Source organism: Pleuronectes platessa, chromosome 3 (assembly GCF_947347685.1).
Source record: "Pleuronectes platessa chromosome 3, fPlePla1.1, whole genome shotgun sequence".
Taxonomy (NCBI): domain Eukaryota; kingdom Metazoa; phylum Chordata; class Actinopteri; order Pleuronectiformes; family Pleuronectidae; genus Pleuronectes; species Pleuronectes platessa.
The window spans coordinates 9,354,914-9,370,917 of record NC_070628.1 but is presented as its reverse complement, the minus strand read 5'-3'; the positions used below and the strand labels follow the sequence as shown (position 1 = coordinate 9,370,917).

At 40.9% G+C, this 16,004-nt stretch overlaps 1 protein-coding gene across 1 annotated transcript; it reads right to left on the bottom strand.

The window, feature by feature from the left end:
- Positions 1-584: 584 nt before the first annotated feature.
- On the bottom strand, positions 585-15,801 carry si:dkey-27h10.2 (uncharacterized). The gene is made up of 10 exons (XM_053419227.1): positions 15,628-15,801; positions 14,430-14,693; positions 14,206-14,289; positions 13,465-13,488; positions 13,269-13,348; positions 12,787-12,883; positions 12,607-12,684; positions 9,793-10,038; positions 9,058-9,153; positions 585-1,387 (listed from the first exon to the last, which is right to left on the bottom strand). Exons 1-9 carry the CDS (start codon positions 15,659-15,661, stop codon positions 9,101-9,103), a joined length of 960 nt encoding a protein of 319 aa, XP_053275202.1. The 5' UTR covers positions 15,662-15,801; the 3' UTR covers positions 585-1,387; positions 9,058-9,100.
- Positions 15,802-16,004: the final 203 nt, after the last annotated feature.

Here is a 16,004-nt window from a genome sequence, read left to right as displayed (position 1 = left end):
TATAATACAAATATTATGTGGCTCATGAAATTAAAGTCATATAATTAGGCTGTTTCTTTAGTGATGAGCTCGAACCCCACACAAATATATTCAGCTTTATTGTCCATTAAATAGCAAATTCATATTTTATCAGTTTCTCACACTGACATATTCAATATACAGCACAATACAAACTTTATACTTCCTCCATCTAAGTCTCTGTTTATGGTTTAATTAGCATAGGTATGATGCAAATGCCCATTTAGCCCTCGACAACACTGGTTCTAAAAAGAGAAACCCGGCTACTGACCCAGGAATGTGTGCAGCACAATGTGTGTGGGGGGGGGGGATTCCTGACTTTTAACAGCGTCACTTTGAACTCGATGTATTTGTACCTGGAGCTCCTGTTTGCTCTTATACAGTTAAACCTGTGTGGGGCGATGTGAAGAGGAGTTTGTAAAAGTCGGCAGAGACGCAGTGTGTTAAACTTAACAGATGCTAATAGAGCTGATAAATTGACAACGAGAGGAGAAATATCAGGTCTTATGTTTACCACAGGTCGTTCAGTTAAACTATGAAAGACAAAAACAAGTACAAAGAAATAATAAGTTTGTGATAAAAAATGATATATCTGTCTTTATTTATTTATTTAATTAGATATGTCACCATTTTGCCCTTCATATATAACAGCCTGCTAGTTAAAAAGTATGAATCAGGCCATAAACATGCGGCACAAAGTTATATTTAATACAATCAAATGACATTCACATTATAGCAATTTTGGGAAATAATACAAACTTCACTACTGCTGAATGGTAATATTGTGGAAAAGCAGAATGTAACATGTACAAAAAAAGAAGAAAACACTGATTTAAATCTGACCTGTCTAGTAGGTTTACATATTAAAATACTATTTGATGAAAAAAAATCTTCTGATATATTTAGTTGTTAAGTGTAAACAGGAAAAGTTTTAAGTTATCGAGTTGCAAGCCCACTTTTATGCATATCTTATCCGAAGTGGGAGTGCACATGCCTGCAAATGCTTCTATTTACACATCAATATAACAACATGAACTAACTAATTAACATTATGAATTAGCTTTCAAAGAGTCATTAATAATAATTTAAAAGCCTTTTGTATCTGCACCTTACAGCAAAAGGTAACCAGAAATATTAACATTTAGTCTATTAAACCAGTTAATCTGATTTCAACAATTTTCACTCCATGCAAATCCTCTTGAATATAAAATCTGTAAGTTGTTGAACTCAGGTGACATTTACTTTGATAAAAAGCTGTTTTGTGACAATAACTGAAATTCTAACCAGAGGCCCCAGCCAATGGAGTTTCTCACAGCGTATGAGAAGACGTGTCCTTTGGTCGTTTGAGTTTACGACTCTTTTCTTCCATCTGAGAGAGAGAGAGAGAGAGAGAGAGAGAGAGAGAGAGAGAGAGAGAAATAGAACAGATGAGTGAAGAAGACAACATATTTTGTCCCACAGTCACGTGTCCTGCAATTACTGCTTTTTCCACTTGCAACTTCTGCTTTGGCCAAGTTTATGAGGCCTTTGCCACGGCCTTTGACCTCTGCGGAGAAACATCTGTTTGAGGGAAAGGGTTGCTGACATAATCTCACTCCAGATCTATTGATGTGATTTATGCACAGCCATTAAGCTGCTGCAAAAATCCCACTGTTGTGCCAGAAAGGTGAAGTGACAACAGCATTGGGATGTTTGGACTTATCCAAATATTTGTCCAAAGCTGTTATCTATTTCTGTCAATTGTCTCTTTACAGCAATTACTTAAAGACAACGCTTGATGCTTTCAACAGGGGTTTGGAGCTCACACGTTGACACCCACTCAAACCCTGTTGTATCCGTCAAAGAAGTGTTTTGTTCTCACAAACTCACAATCTCAAAATTGACCTGAGTTAATCTGAACAGCATCCCGTATAGAGACTGTGGTCTTAGAGCAGTAACGTGACCAGCGGGGCTCAGGTTGCAGGTGAGACTTCACATTGATCTGAGTCTCCATGGCCGAGCTGAGCTGAGCCACAGGGACAGATAGGGATCTGTGGAGACCAGTCGGCCACCGCAGTGAAACCTGGCTGCTGAAAGACTGGGCATTCCAAGGGGGATTTGGGAGTGTAGGAGAAAATTCTCTACTGAATCCCTTGTGCATGTGCATCCCTTTCAGTCAGTCACAAAGAGCAAACCAACACAACCTGCAGTGGTTTGTCCTGTGTGGATGAAACAATGGGAGTTGTGGAAGCTGTTATTGAGGATATTTGCATATGAAGCCCTTTGTGGGGAGAAAAAACATGAAGTAGAAGTTTAATCGTTCAATTAAAATCGACACTGCTGATAGTGTGACAGGACATTAACGCATACCTACAACATAACATCATGCCTCCCTGAACTGGTCTATGTTTTTTACATAATGATGAATATATCAACCTGTGATGCAGTCAGTAACCTGGGACAATAAAAAGTGGTGGAAGGTCAGAGATGCTGCAACCGACTATCACTCAAAACTGGTCAACATGTCACCAGTTAGCCCGCCAGCTACAGTTAAATCCTGGGGTTCAAGGAGACATGGTGATAAAGTAACAAGCCTTTAGTGGTTAGAGAGTTCACTGAAGCTTGTTTCAGACATGCACTGAACTCCGGAGATTCTCTGCTCTTCCTCCAAAGGAGTCGGAGTCTCCTGATTATCTGTGGACACTTCAATTCAATTCTTTAGTTGTTTCATGTTTCAACATTCAACACGTTCCATGCATCATAACACATCCCAACAACGGAAGCGTCACGTTTTAACACTTTGTTGATGAGTCAGCATCATCTGAGGTTCTCCCCTGTGTGTGAATAACAAAGATGTAATAAAGTCACAATGTGACGCTGACAGTTTGACGCTGCCCGAGGAATGTGGAGCCGATGCCAGAGTGTGATACCAGCAGGTGAATGAAGGTCTGTCTGTGAGAAGGCCTCAACAGGCCTGATCACAGCAACTGCACAAAGTCAGGCCAGGAATGTTTCCACCAGCCTCAATTAATGTGGTAACACCTGTGTCCATCTTCATGTCAAAAAGGCTGCTGTGAAAATTGTTTATAATCATTGGACAATCATTTGTTTGATCCACCGCTTTGGTCCAGACTTATTGGATGAATGGTAAATTCCCCAGGGAATCAGCAACATAAACCAAAGTCCTGTGCAGCATCTTGACAAATTTCTGAGCTGCAGTGAGTTGTCATTACTTCAACATAAACTGGACACCTGTTTCCTGGTCGCAGAAGGTGAATTACCCGAGAGAACAAAGCCTCAGTGACCGTTAGTAACCAGGCAGAGCAGAGGCAGCTCAGTCAGTTGATCACGAAATGTCAAAGGTGTGACTGTTAACCTGAATCCACAGTGAGTCCACATTATAGGACTGGAGTGCAAACTGTCATGCTGTGATCTCAACAAATTATTATCGTTGTGTTACGCCCCCTCCTCGTTGCCTTTGTTGAGAGCCCGGTGAGAAGAAGTGAAACATGCACCGCTAAACTGAGCCCCATGAATGTTTTGCTTGCCACCAGCCAACGTATGGACCGAAGAACAAAGGAAGAATCTAGAAAATCTTTTTACGGTGTGAACAGTCAAGCTGAAGGCCATGCATACTCAGCCATGCCTTAAAATAGAAGCATCAGGAAAAGTAGAAGTGAGAAATCCATTAAGAGACCACTGCCTTTTTAATATCTTTCTTCAGTTCCACTGTCTAATAAACCTCCTGTTGTAAATGGGTTATAATAACCTTATTATTACCTAGTGCTGTTGTATAAAAACCTTTAATCATTATAAACTATTAATTAGAACAAATTTAATTTTACAATCAGCTCAGCCTCCTGTAGATAGAAAGCTTATAATAAATATAAGAATCGAAATGATACACTCAACATTTATAACTGTAGTCTACAAAATGTTTCTCTAATTAATGGCTCATTAATGACAGGAAAAGTAAATGATGTATCAATCGTAAATAAAGTAATAAGTGATTAGCTACAGGATATGAAACAAGATGAAATTGAATATATCATAAATTAGATCAGTGATGGATGAATGAGGCTCTGTTCTAAAATGACATTAACACCAGCCAGTGAACAGCTTTTCATGTCTCTGTCTGTTTTTGTCAATAACATATTTTTTCCCAATGTATTTCAGGTTGTGTCATGTGCTGTGGTCTTCTTGAAATGCATCTCACATCACAGCAGCCGCTACACATCCAATTCTGTCGGGACTTGCTCAATGACAGCCAAAGAATGTGAGCCATGTTGACTCTGACATTGAGGACACATTATTCACTGTGGACCCTTTAATTAGGACGGTCTGAGCTATGACCCACGGAGAGGACATAGCCCGCACCTCTTCAGGTCAAGGAACAGAGGGAGGAAAAAGCCAGGACCTGTGGTTTTGAATTATAGGCATAGGACAGGAAACCCACATTTTGAGGTTAATACATGTTGTGCACATAAACAAAAAGGAAGGAATCCATCCACATGCTTCTTGACAGCAACCAGAAACGTTTTGTATTCTAAACCCGAGTTAAACCTCATGATGGACTCAGGATGCAAACACTGGTTTCCAAAGTTGGTGGACCCGCCATCCACTCCAAGATGTAGCAAAAGAAACAAACATCATAATCTAAGCAGCATCTATGTTTGGTCTATGTTCTTAATGTATTTGTGGAAAACGTCCTACAAAATCATTCCTCTTCTGAGACAGCGTTGCCTTAAGTTGCAATCATCAACTCGAGCACATCTTCTTCAGATGTAGTGGATCTAGCTATGTGTCTGTGTGATGGTGCCTCATGTACTACAACTGTAAGAGATTGACTGTGAAGAGCAAATGAGGCAGAACACATCGACCCAAATGCATCTTTATCTTTCAGCTTTTAGATTTTTCTTCATTCACATGATGATAACTTTTGATAGCAATTAACCAAAGTGTTGTCTGGGCCTAAAGAACCAACATAAAGTATCACTGTTTGTGTTTTAAAGAAGCAGAAATTCATTGTGCTGTATGTGTAGGGCAGATATGAAAGATGACATTTTGACCTTGATACTCGAATTCTACATTGGAACCCCCAAAATATTGGCTGTTGCCCCCAGAGGCTAATTTGTAGTCAGTCTGATAGAGATTGGATGAAATATAATAAAGCAATAACTTGTTCCACTTAATTATTTGTGATTCCACATGTTGCTGACCCTTGCATGTGACAGCAGGTAACACAACAGCTGTGCAACAGCTGCTGGTGAGCTGTCAAACATGCTATATATAAGGCTGGAAGTGAAGATGCCTCAGGTTTGGACTCAAAGATGAAGGATGTTTCTCTTTAAACGACCCGAGAATATCTTCACATGTATCTTTGTCATCATCCTTCCTGGACCTGAAATACACAGAGTTGCATTGAAGCCCCATCTTCTGGTCCATTTAGGATGGAAGAGTTTTTAAACTTCTTGTTAAAGATTATGCATTTATAGACAAATTAATCCTTTCACACTGTGAGAAACTATTCTGTGCAATCCAGGAAAAACTGTCAAGGAAAAAAAAACTCTTGACTCACTCCCACCTGGGTCGGGAAGTGATGACCGGGCTGGAAACTGAGGTCGAGGAGCTGTTTGCAAATACTGCGCCGCTGGATAATGGATATGAAGTGACAGCTCATAAACTAAACCAGCATAATTAGACCCGGGACTTCACTGTGTTATTTTCCAGTCAGAGCTCCGCTTTCATGTTTTGATGGAGGAAAATGTTTGTGCACCGCCTGGGCCGAATAATTCACAGCTAGGAGGAGGGAAGGAAAAGAGAGTGACAGACCGAGATTTAACCGTGTGAGACAAGCGAGGCTTGTAGTCGGCCAGAAGCAGCTTGTTTTATTTGTGGGGTCTTCATTACTGGAAGGAGCTGCTGCTGCCGGTTCAGAGGAAGGTCACGAAGACGAGCTGGGTTAAGGTTCTGAGGCTGAAGAGGGTCGTTTATCTCAGGGCCTTTTGTGTGTGTGTGTCGTCAGGAGAATGAAATATGTGAAGAAGCATGAAATAAAAACTTTTCTTGATTTTTGCCACTTTCTCCTTTCTCGTCATAAATATGCTTTTCTTGGGCAGCACTGAAGGTCTAAACACAGATTTATTGTGGCCAGGATGACAATGGCGTATATGCAGTGATTGCATTTTTTCTATCTCAGTAATAACAGTGAGGTGAGGCTTCCTGCTCGTGGGTTTTGATGTGGTTGAGACTGGCAGGTAGAGCGTTACACCTGGGCAGCTTTACAGGAGGGAGGGACTGTCGGAAAGACACAGACAGACACTCCCTTCACACTACAAGAGGAAAAACAGCTGCATGGAGAAGCATGGTTCGGCCCCTTCCTCCCAGCACTTCCTTCCACAGACCATCAAGTTTTGGTCAAAGAAAATTGAAAATTAAAACTCAACACAATTGCAGAGAAGTGAACGTAGCAATTAGACCTGCGTCATCAAAGGGCTTCACCGGCAGGATGTGCTGTACATGCAGTTTCGAGGCTGACGATGGCGGAAACGTTAATTTACCACTTGGTCTACTCTTTATAATCTTTTCGTCTTTCTTCTCTAACAGCTAGGGTTGATGGAGTTTTATTGTGTGTTTTAAAGTTAAACTTAATACAGTAGAGGATTGCTTTCAATATAAAACTCTTAAGGGTTCTCTTAATCCAAATAAATAACAAAAGACTTAGTTTGAGGATGCTGTGAAGCTGCGTGGGATCATGGGAGTTGTGGTCTTCACCAGCACAGTGTCGATGAAAATCTACCTGATACGTCTCAGGTGCAGATCATGATCACCGATGAGTTAATGTCTTAAAGTTTTATACACATTGAGCAGTGAAGGACACTGAATGATCCATTACAAGTGACCAACACAAAGAGTTCAGTTGAAAAACAGCAGAATGTTCAGGTGTGTGTTTCCATCGTTTTTCACACAAGTTAGAGCAACAAGTAAAGCGGATATGATGCAATCAAAAAGCGACTGATCCCGTTACCTTTAAAAAGAATTGTGTATTTCACTGGATTTGATTGTTGGAAACATTTTGGATAATAGTAGTAATTATCGTGTAAGTACACAAGTGGATAATTTAATAATATAGGTCTAGTCATTTTTAGAGATTCTAATGAGAATTGTTACTTATTACATCTGTAAAGGTCTAATGAATGGGTGGAAAGAAACTTCCAGGAATATAAATGACCGTTCTGTCACAAAATACAAAGATACTAAATCTGTCAGTGGAGTTCTGAGGAAGCCAGTCTCTTAACCCCCCCCCCATCAGCACATCAGGAACCGTGCACCGAACAAATGGGAGCGAGTGGACGAGCTAATTGTTTCCCAAACAGTTTAGTGGAGTTTGTTTTGAAACTGAGCCCCTGATGAGGTCACGGTGCGCCTCTGCTGAAAGAGGTTGGACGCTGACAAATTAGGTCAACCTGCTGGTCTTTAAGGTTAAGGTAAGATGATGGTTTAAAGTAGATAAAGTAAACACATTATGATGTTTATCTGGTTTCAGTCCTCAATTAATGTGGATTTTACCAGCTGGAAAAGCAGATTGGAATTTAGAGCTGAGAGTTGAGAAGTCAGAAAAGTTCAGCATTAAACTGACCTAAGTAAAAGATTTAAAGGTTGAAGCCCATTCGCCAGAAGATTACACGTAGCTTACTGTCAGTGAAATATATATTTTTATGGCCCGAGTGACGCCCTATTGAAATTTTAAGGATTACTATTTTATACTATTAACTATTCTGTATTGCTTTTCTATTTCCTTTTCTTTTAAATTTCATGTTAACATGTTATGTTACTTCAAATGTGTTCTCTTATATGAATTACTTTTTTTTAAGTAGTAGTAGTATCATTGCTTTTATTATTATTATTATGCAGAGCATGTGGGATACCAAAAGACAACATGTGGAGGTGAACATTGCAAAGCTGTGTGGGCTATTCACGACACAAAGGTAAACAACAAACACTTTACGTTTGAAGGTTTTCCTCTCGCTATGTGAACAGATAGAGAACCAGATCCCTGCCTGAATGGAGATGCTTGAGATTTCTGAAGCTTGTGTTTTGGTGAGAACGGAGATGATCCGTGACTGCTAACACTGAGCTCCTGAGCGGTTAGCGTCTAAGATGTGAGCTTATCATCAGCTGTTAAGAGCAGTGTGAATTCCTCGAGGCCTCGGGCTTCGACCCGGGGTGTCTGTGAGCGGATGGGAAGAGCGAGGAGGACACAGGTGCAGATGTGGATCTTCACATCCTGAAGCACATGATGATTAGACTGAGAGGGCCTCGTGTTCCTACTCGTGTGAGAAGAATCTCCTCTTTGATTGGAGGATTGATGAGGACGCACCGGGGGGGAGAAAGGAAGGAAGCCAAATGTGGTTTCGTGAGCAGAAATACAGTGGTTTGATAGACAGGAAGTGGTTTTGAAACATTCATATAAAAGAGCAACTGCTTTTTCATAATTGTTTTGAGCATGAGACGAATCATCTCCATGTCTGAACTCAAGGTTCACTTACTAGCTTTTTTCAACCTGTCTGCATGAGTGAGTTGAGTTTGCTCAGTTGTCATCACCTGTCGCACAAAGTGTGGATCATTGTTCACGTGATGATAATGACGGATACTGAGTGATGCAGTTGACAGCACCGGAAAAACCAAGTGAGTTTGAGTCAAAGTGATCAGCACACAGTTCGAAATTAAAGAAAAACTATAGCTTGTATACAATGAGGTTAAGTGGATGCAGCTTCCGTATTGTTTTTATAAACTGCTGGACAATAGGTTTTCAATGAGATTTAGATAATTTTAGAATTAATGATTATGACATCTATAACCAATACCCCAGCAAATTTTAATATGAAAAAGGTAATGGTTATAGTTCATGAGGAAATAAACAAATAATAAATTATCACTATATCCTCCTGCATCCAGTGATGTATGGATGTGGATATTTGGGCTGAAGTTTTTTTCTGTATTAACACATGAACTGGCTGAGCTGGATCAGAGGAACTGATCCATGCACGCTGGTCTTACCACGATGGTGAGTAATGGCATTCAGGACAGCGAGGCACTGGTGTCACACTGGAGAGTCAAGAGGGACGTCCCTGAAAATGCTGCTCGAATCCAGTTCTGCTCAAAAGACAAAGAAGTAAAAAAGTGATGTTAAACTTGAAAAACAATAGTTTGCTGGAAAAAAAATGGAGGATCTAAAGTAAACACCAAATAATCTATGACTGAACATTTTGCAATTCATTTAAAGTCATTACACTAAAATCTCTGCATCCCTCCATGTGTACTATTAATAGGAACTGAATGTCACCCTGTCCTATTTGTAAGGTGACTTTCCCCCTTAAGGAATAATAAAGTATTTTGTTTTTATCCTATCAATTCTGATCTTATATCTTAAGAAATTGTAGTATACAGTTCTTTGCATACATTTTAATGTACATATGTATGTCTGCTATATATTAATGTTCTTGAAAAAAACGTGAACCAATCTTTACAAGTTGCGCAAGAAAGGAAGTTGTACATTCTCAGTTTTGTCACCCAGTAGGTGGTAAATGAGTGGAAATGGCACATTGCAGTCAACTGGAACTGAGACCCGAACCAGTAAAGGAGCTGTCACTCTCACTATTCTGTCAAAATAAACCCCAAGCAGGGCTGCACTGCATCAAACACAATGCACTGTGTGTGCTGTAAACTGTCTATGAAAGGTTTGCAATGTTGTCTTACATTTCTATTAGGTGGCCAAATCCTTTAAATACCAACCTGTCGTCTGTCTGAAGTCAGCACCGTTGCTGTTGTTCTCATTTGTCTCCCTCAGCGATTCCACTGAGGTCTTGTTGGAGACGGTGCCTTCGTCGTCGGTTTTCTCCTCTGCGCTCGGCTGCACAGGTGCAGGAGTCGGACTCGGCTCGGCCACGTCCTCCTTGGGTTTGTCCTCAGAGTCGTGTGGAGAAGAGGCCGCGGCTGCAGACTCCCCGCCGGGGTCGACCACAGATTTGTCAGCCTCGGCTGCGAAAGACAAACCCCACAAACAAAAAAGCAAACCACATAGATTTCAGTCAGTGCCTCTCATGGAGCATTGAAGCGACTGTATCAGTTTAGCATGATAAATAAATGAAAACAACATGAGCTGAGTCATATTGACATACATTGGAAAGACATAACAGTCCCGTATTGCGTTTTCTTATGGTGTGTTAAACTGTCGCAACAAATCAATTCTGTAACGTTGTTGAGACATCTCTCTCTGTCATTTCAACCTCCTGTGACTCGGCAGTTTGCCTGTGTAGAGTCAGTGTGTTCTGTGTTTAGCTGCCACATAATAACAGTATTTTCACTCATGTAGCCTGAAGTGGTTTTGCTCTCTCTGAAAGTCTGGGGGGTTGGGGGACTTTTTCTTGGGCAAAGGCATTTGAAGGGGGGGGGGGGGGGGGGCACCATGTTGGTAATGAGGCGGCTGATTACTGACCAGTTGCTAATGAGCTACAACCATGCAGCTGTTGGAGACTGTGGGAAAGTAGGGCGGCCCCATCATTATCTGACCCGGGTTAGGTGGAGGGAAAGCGGAGATGGAGGGGAGAGGAAGGTGACCGCGGCCCGAGACATAATGCTACGGCTAACATGGCTCCTCAGGCCACATTCCAACCTGCACAAAACCATCAGGTCTGTCTGCTTTATGGCGGCTGACTAACGCTCGGTTACAGGTGGACTGTTGCCCCCGATTCCCGGTTTTCTCACGTCATACACTCGGACTGGGAATGGAAATACCTGGATGTGCCTCTTAATGGTTGTCTGCTTTGTTCCTCAGGGTAACAGTTCCCTTTGATTGTGGACTGAACCTAATGTAACACCAGTATGCCTCCTTCTCACCAGGGGCGGTTGCAACAGGTAAAACATGCTTGGGGCCACGAGTTGCTGCACACTGCCGGCACTGATGGCTGTGCTGGTAATGTGGGAGTGATGTAGAGTAAATGCTGCACGTACACTGTGTGAATGTGTGTTTGGGTTTGAATGGTCGTCATTTATATAAATAATGGTACGTTTTTGGCCTGTTTTTTCATCTGGGCTCATCTTGTGAATGATACTCTAATAAAAAACGTTGTCATAAAAGAGGTTTAAATTGCAATAAATGTTCCTTTAAAGTAAAATAAATAAAATAAGTACTTGCAGTGAATTCACAGAAGGTGACAAATCTGATTCCTGATTATGTTTTGTCTCTTTTTGCTGTAGTGGCTTGCAAACATCAATTTACAATGGTTCAATGGTGTGGCTGTGTGTCAGCAGAGTTATTTTCTGTCTTGTCCTCTACATGAACATTTAGGGGCTATAAACGATAAGCTCTCAGGTAGAATTTGTAGCTTTTTAAATGTCTGGCTGGTTTCTTCTTTTCTCCACCAGTGACTGAAACCCTTGAGATACAAAACAACTGAGTCTGAGACCTGCTGGACAATCAGTTCTCATCAGATAAATCTGTTTGCATTCAAAATAGCAGCCAATCCAAGTGCATGGTTTAAATTCTGCTGTGAATGCTGCAAAAGTTGTATTATTACTTTCCCATTAGAAAGAAAGCGGCTCTTTTCAAAGAGGCCATCAGCTCTGTCCATTCAAACAATGTGGCTCAAGGCAGAGACGCAGGCCCGGACATGACTGCACCTCATACCTCTCAATGTGGGGGAGACCTCTGAGGAAACGGAAACTTTTCTCCGAAAAATGAAAATGTCAAAACAGGAAGACCAGAGGCAAGAATGTGTTTTTTTGGATTGGATGCATTGTACAGTAAGGCACCTCATAAAGTAGCATAAAATATACCATGCACAGAAGAAGCAGTCTTCATATTTACGAATACTTAACACTAAAGACGTACTTTCTGACTTGCTGCTAATGAAATCAAATGTTATCAGAGTGGGCTTCATCCAGAATAACTCTCATTCTTCCATTATAGCTTAATGTCAGGATGTCTTGGCATCAGCTGCAGGTCTGACAAACTGCATTGGCTGGTAGTTTCTTAACTTGGCTTCCATTTCCATCCAGTGGTTGACTGAAGTACTGCGGGCCACATTTAAAGGACGTTCTCCCTCCACACTAAGGAAACTGTGAGTTCACTGATGAACATTTCAACATTTTCAGTAGAGGCTCTTAACTGATCTCACCTTTAGACAATCTATTTTTAAAAAGCTCTGTGTGAGTCAGGTCGCTTGCATAATGTCCAATTTCCTTCCTATAAAAGTCACAACAACCACACTGGTGTGAAACGCACTGTGGTGTATATTTGACAAGTTATTTAAAATGACGCGGTGCATTTTTTACATATATTCTATTAGTATTATGTTGTAAAATCAATGTGTGTAGAGAAAAAAAATACTATTTTTGTTCATGTGAAAATGTTTCGTCGGGATCTGGACATTCATACAGCATGTTGTAAAACAGTGTCACGTACAAATTGTACTTCCTTTTTTACTCAAATTAACCAACCTTGAGAAAGAGGAAAGAAAGTAGCAAGCAACTCGTTTACAAGACACGTTTACAGTCAAACCTGAAGCAAGTGACTTCCTTTATATATCTTAATAAAACCATACTGACCGGCCTCAGACTTGCTCTGTCCCTCAGGTGCTTGGGGCTCTTTTGCTTTCGTTTCTGTACTTTCAAAGGTTTTCAGACCTGAAAGGTGATCAGAGAGTTTGTGTTTGTGCAAAACAACAAAACAAGGACAGATACTATCAGTGATATTTCTGTTGCTGTAAGTGGGTGTGTTAGACAGACCATTCTGAGAGACAGTATCAGCAGGAAGCTCATGGTCCACAATGCTGAGAGGGATGTTGGCTTCATCTTGTCTGGACGTGAAGTCGACAGAGTAGCGCTGTAGGAACACACGCACACACACACACACACACACACAAACACAAATAAACACACGTAGACACACATCAGGGGGACAACATTTGTTTCCACGTTTGTTCGATCTAAATTTCAGTATTGATAATATGTAGCTACAGCCAGCAGCCAATTAACTAAGCCTAGTTTATAGACTGAACGTACACACCATATCTTGCTGGATTAATCACCACAAAAACAGAAGTTTAAAGAGTAATGCGAGTAAAGTTGCACATTTAATTACAAAATATAATTTGTCATGATTTCATTTTGATTCTAGGCTAAGCTAACTGACAGCTGTTACTATTAACAAATAACTATAACTAATCCCATCTTGTGGTGGAGGTGAGCAGCCATCGCTCCGTACTCACTCTTCCTCTTTTCCGCACAACGTAGCAAGCAACTCCAAATCCAAGAGCCACGAGGATGATCACAATGAGGATGACAATACCTGAAAGGAAACAGACGAAGAAGAAGGCGCCTCTGACACAACAGCAACAGTCTCACAACTACATTAGAATTTGAGATGTATAATGGGTGACGGGACCAGATTTAAATGTAACTCACCAGGGGTGTCTCCGGTTTGGTGCTCTGTAAGAAATAAAGACATTTTTCATTTTGACACTTTACATGATAAAGTTAACACGTAGCTTTAACGTTGGGATGACAGTATTTTTAAATATTACTAAATATAATACTTTATATTTACATCGGGAGCGGGTCCTCTCTACGGAGGCTGCCATGTTTTTTTACTATTGTCCAAACTAGACACCTTGTAAGGTTTTATGCCGACTGAAGTTACCACAGGTTCTCTGTCATGTTTGGAAGGAGGGGATGAGGGGAAGGGGTATTCAGCTGCAACATGAAACTTCACCACTAGATGTCACTAAAGTCTACACACTGAACCTTTAAAGCTGCAAAGCTGATTTCTTTATGGCCGCTTGGGGGGCGGCAGAGCGAGCTGAATACACAATTGTGACATACAACTAAACATAGGTTGTGTATGATTATGACAAGAGCAGCTACCTAAAGAGGCTTGTAGACAAATGGTTGTCAATCCAAGCAACATCTTTAACACAGTTTTCAAAATCAATTATTATAGTACAAACATTTTATTCAACAAGCAGAAAAAGCAGGTCTCTATATTTAGCTCGCTCATAGTTAAATATCTTTTTAGAAATAGGCTACTATCCATCCATTTCACTGTGTTTGTACATAGAGGACATGATGAAGAAAATCTCAACATGCCAGGCTAACCAGGGAACACAGATTTATAGTTTGCTTTGTTCATCAGCACCGTCAACTCACTTATGTCTTTTTTTTCCTTATTGTCAGATGTAGTTTTAGTTCGACCAATGGGATTGGTTATGCCACCTTTAGTAGTCTCAGCACCTGAATCAGAGAAGTGTGTTATGACACAAGAAAAGAAACAGGCACAATCAAAGGAAGGCGTGGTCATGAAGAGATCGTCTCTGACGTCCAACATCTCCGACCTGACATCGTTTGGTTACAGTTCAGATAATGTCTCTCACCTTTCTGCTCTGTTGTTGAGGGGGCTGTTGTTAAGGGTGCTGTTGTTGAGGGTGCTGCTGTTGAGGGTGCTGTGGTGATGTTGGGGCTGGTGATGTTCATATCACTGGCGATATGGGAGATACTGGTGTTGTGCATGGTGGTGTTGGTGGGGGGCATTTCAGTGATGAGGTTATACTGGCTGCTGTTCAGTCCCTGTGCAACTGTGAACAACCCTCTGGTTGTGGTTGTGCTCTCGTTTGCTGTGGCCGAAGCCATAATCAAACCTGCAGGAAAGCATACAGCTTTTACAACACTGTTTCTTAAATGTCGCCTTAAAACCAAAAAACAAGATTATATCAAAACATTTTATGGTTGGACAACCTTCGCTGTCATGGACATAATAATAACGTTGTTGTTAAAGCTGGGGAATGCTCGAGGTTAAAAGAAGACATCTATTGTTTTCAAACAGGAAATGAAAAAGAGTCCATGTCGGAGTCCATGTCAAAGTAATGTGTTCTGTGGACCCATCTATCAGACTCAACCTCCTGCGAGCAGCTGTTGGGTGAAGTTTGCCCTCAGGAGGTTGAGGCTGGAAAGCCTTCCTGGCAGAAGTTTCAGTTTTTCTGTGCAGTTTGATAAAGTTTAAGAAAAGATCATGATTTAAAAAAAAAAAAAAATACTTTAACAACATTAAGCATGTGCAAAGGCTTTGTGGGTGAAAACCTTGAGGGCAAACGTCTCCCATGTACCTCCTGACATGCACTTTGTCACTCTGTATACCCCGTCGACAATAAAAAGGCATTTACGGGTTGCAATAAGCTTCTGGCACAGATGACCTACGGGGTTGTGTTTTTTTTTACAAGAGGACAGTTTCCTGTTAAACTGTGAATTAGCTCATTTGTCAAACCCTCACAGTGGCATTCTTAACCCAAAACGCTAAAGGGAACCAGCCATGTAAGTAAGGTGTGGCCCTGTTTCCTCAATAATGTTTAACTCATACAATGTACAGCGAATGGATTTATATTATATTCATCGATAACTATCTTTAAAAGTACATTCAATTAAATCAATTAATACAGTTTGCTGACCCCAGACAGAACACTTTAGGTGCAGGGTTTTCTTATTGATAACAAAATGTCATACTTGACTCATTATTAGACACATTACTGATGCTGTGTTATCAGGTGCATTTATTATAAAAAACAAAAAAAGCCTTACCCAGGATAAAGAAGGAAGGACCAATCAACCTCATTTTACGTTTGTTCGATGGCAGCAGCAGGCGTCTGGATAAATGTTCTATCAAAGCTCTTCGCCCCGAGGTGACGCAGTCCAGTAGCTCGTCTTCCTCACTGCTTCACAACATCACTTGTATTTCAGAGAAGCAAAAAAGGGATCAAAGCCGGTGACCACAGCAGGATGTAAAATGTTGCTTAACCGCAGTGAGAGGAAACACACTATCTGTTCTTATACTTCACAAGTCTCCTCTCACCACAGAGCGATATGAGGCAGCTAATATTCGTTACTAAAGAAAAACTTTAAGGTCAAGTCATTACAGTTTTTTTCCATCGCTAACCTATACTTAAAATACTTTTTCT

Excerpts from the sequence above, each read along its gene's own strand:
- si:dkey-27h10.2 (XM_053419227.1), bottom strand. The coding sequence starts at position 15,661 with ATGAGGTTGATTGGTCCTTCCTTCTTTATCCTGG. Across the intron at positions 12,884-13,268 it reads TTGTGCGGAAAAGAGGAAGA|CGCTACTCTGTCGACTTCAC; the intron begins GTGAGTACGGAG and ends GTGTTCCTACAG. Across the intron at positions 10,039-12,606 it reads ACAGAGCAAGTCTGAGGCCG|CCGAGGCTGACAAATCTGTG; the intron begins GTCAGTATGGTT and ends TGTCTTTCGCAG.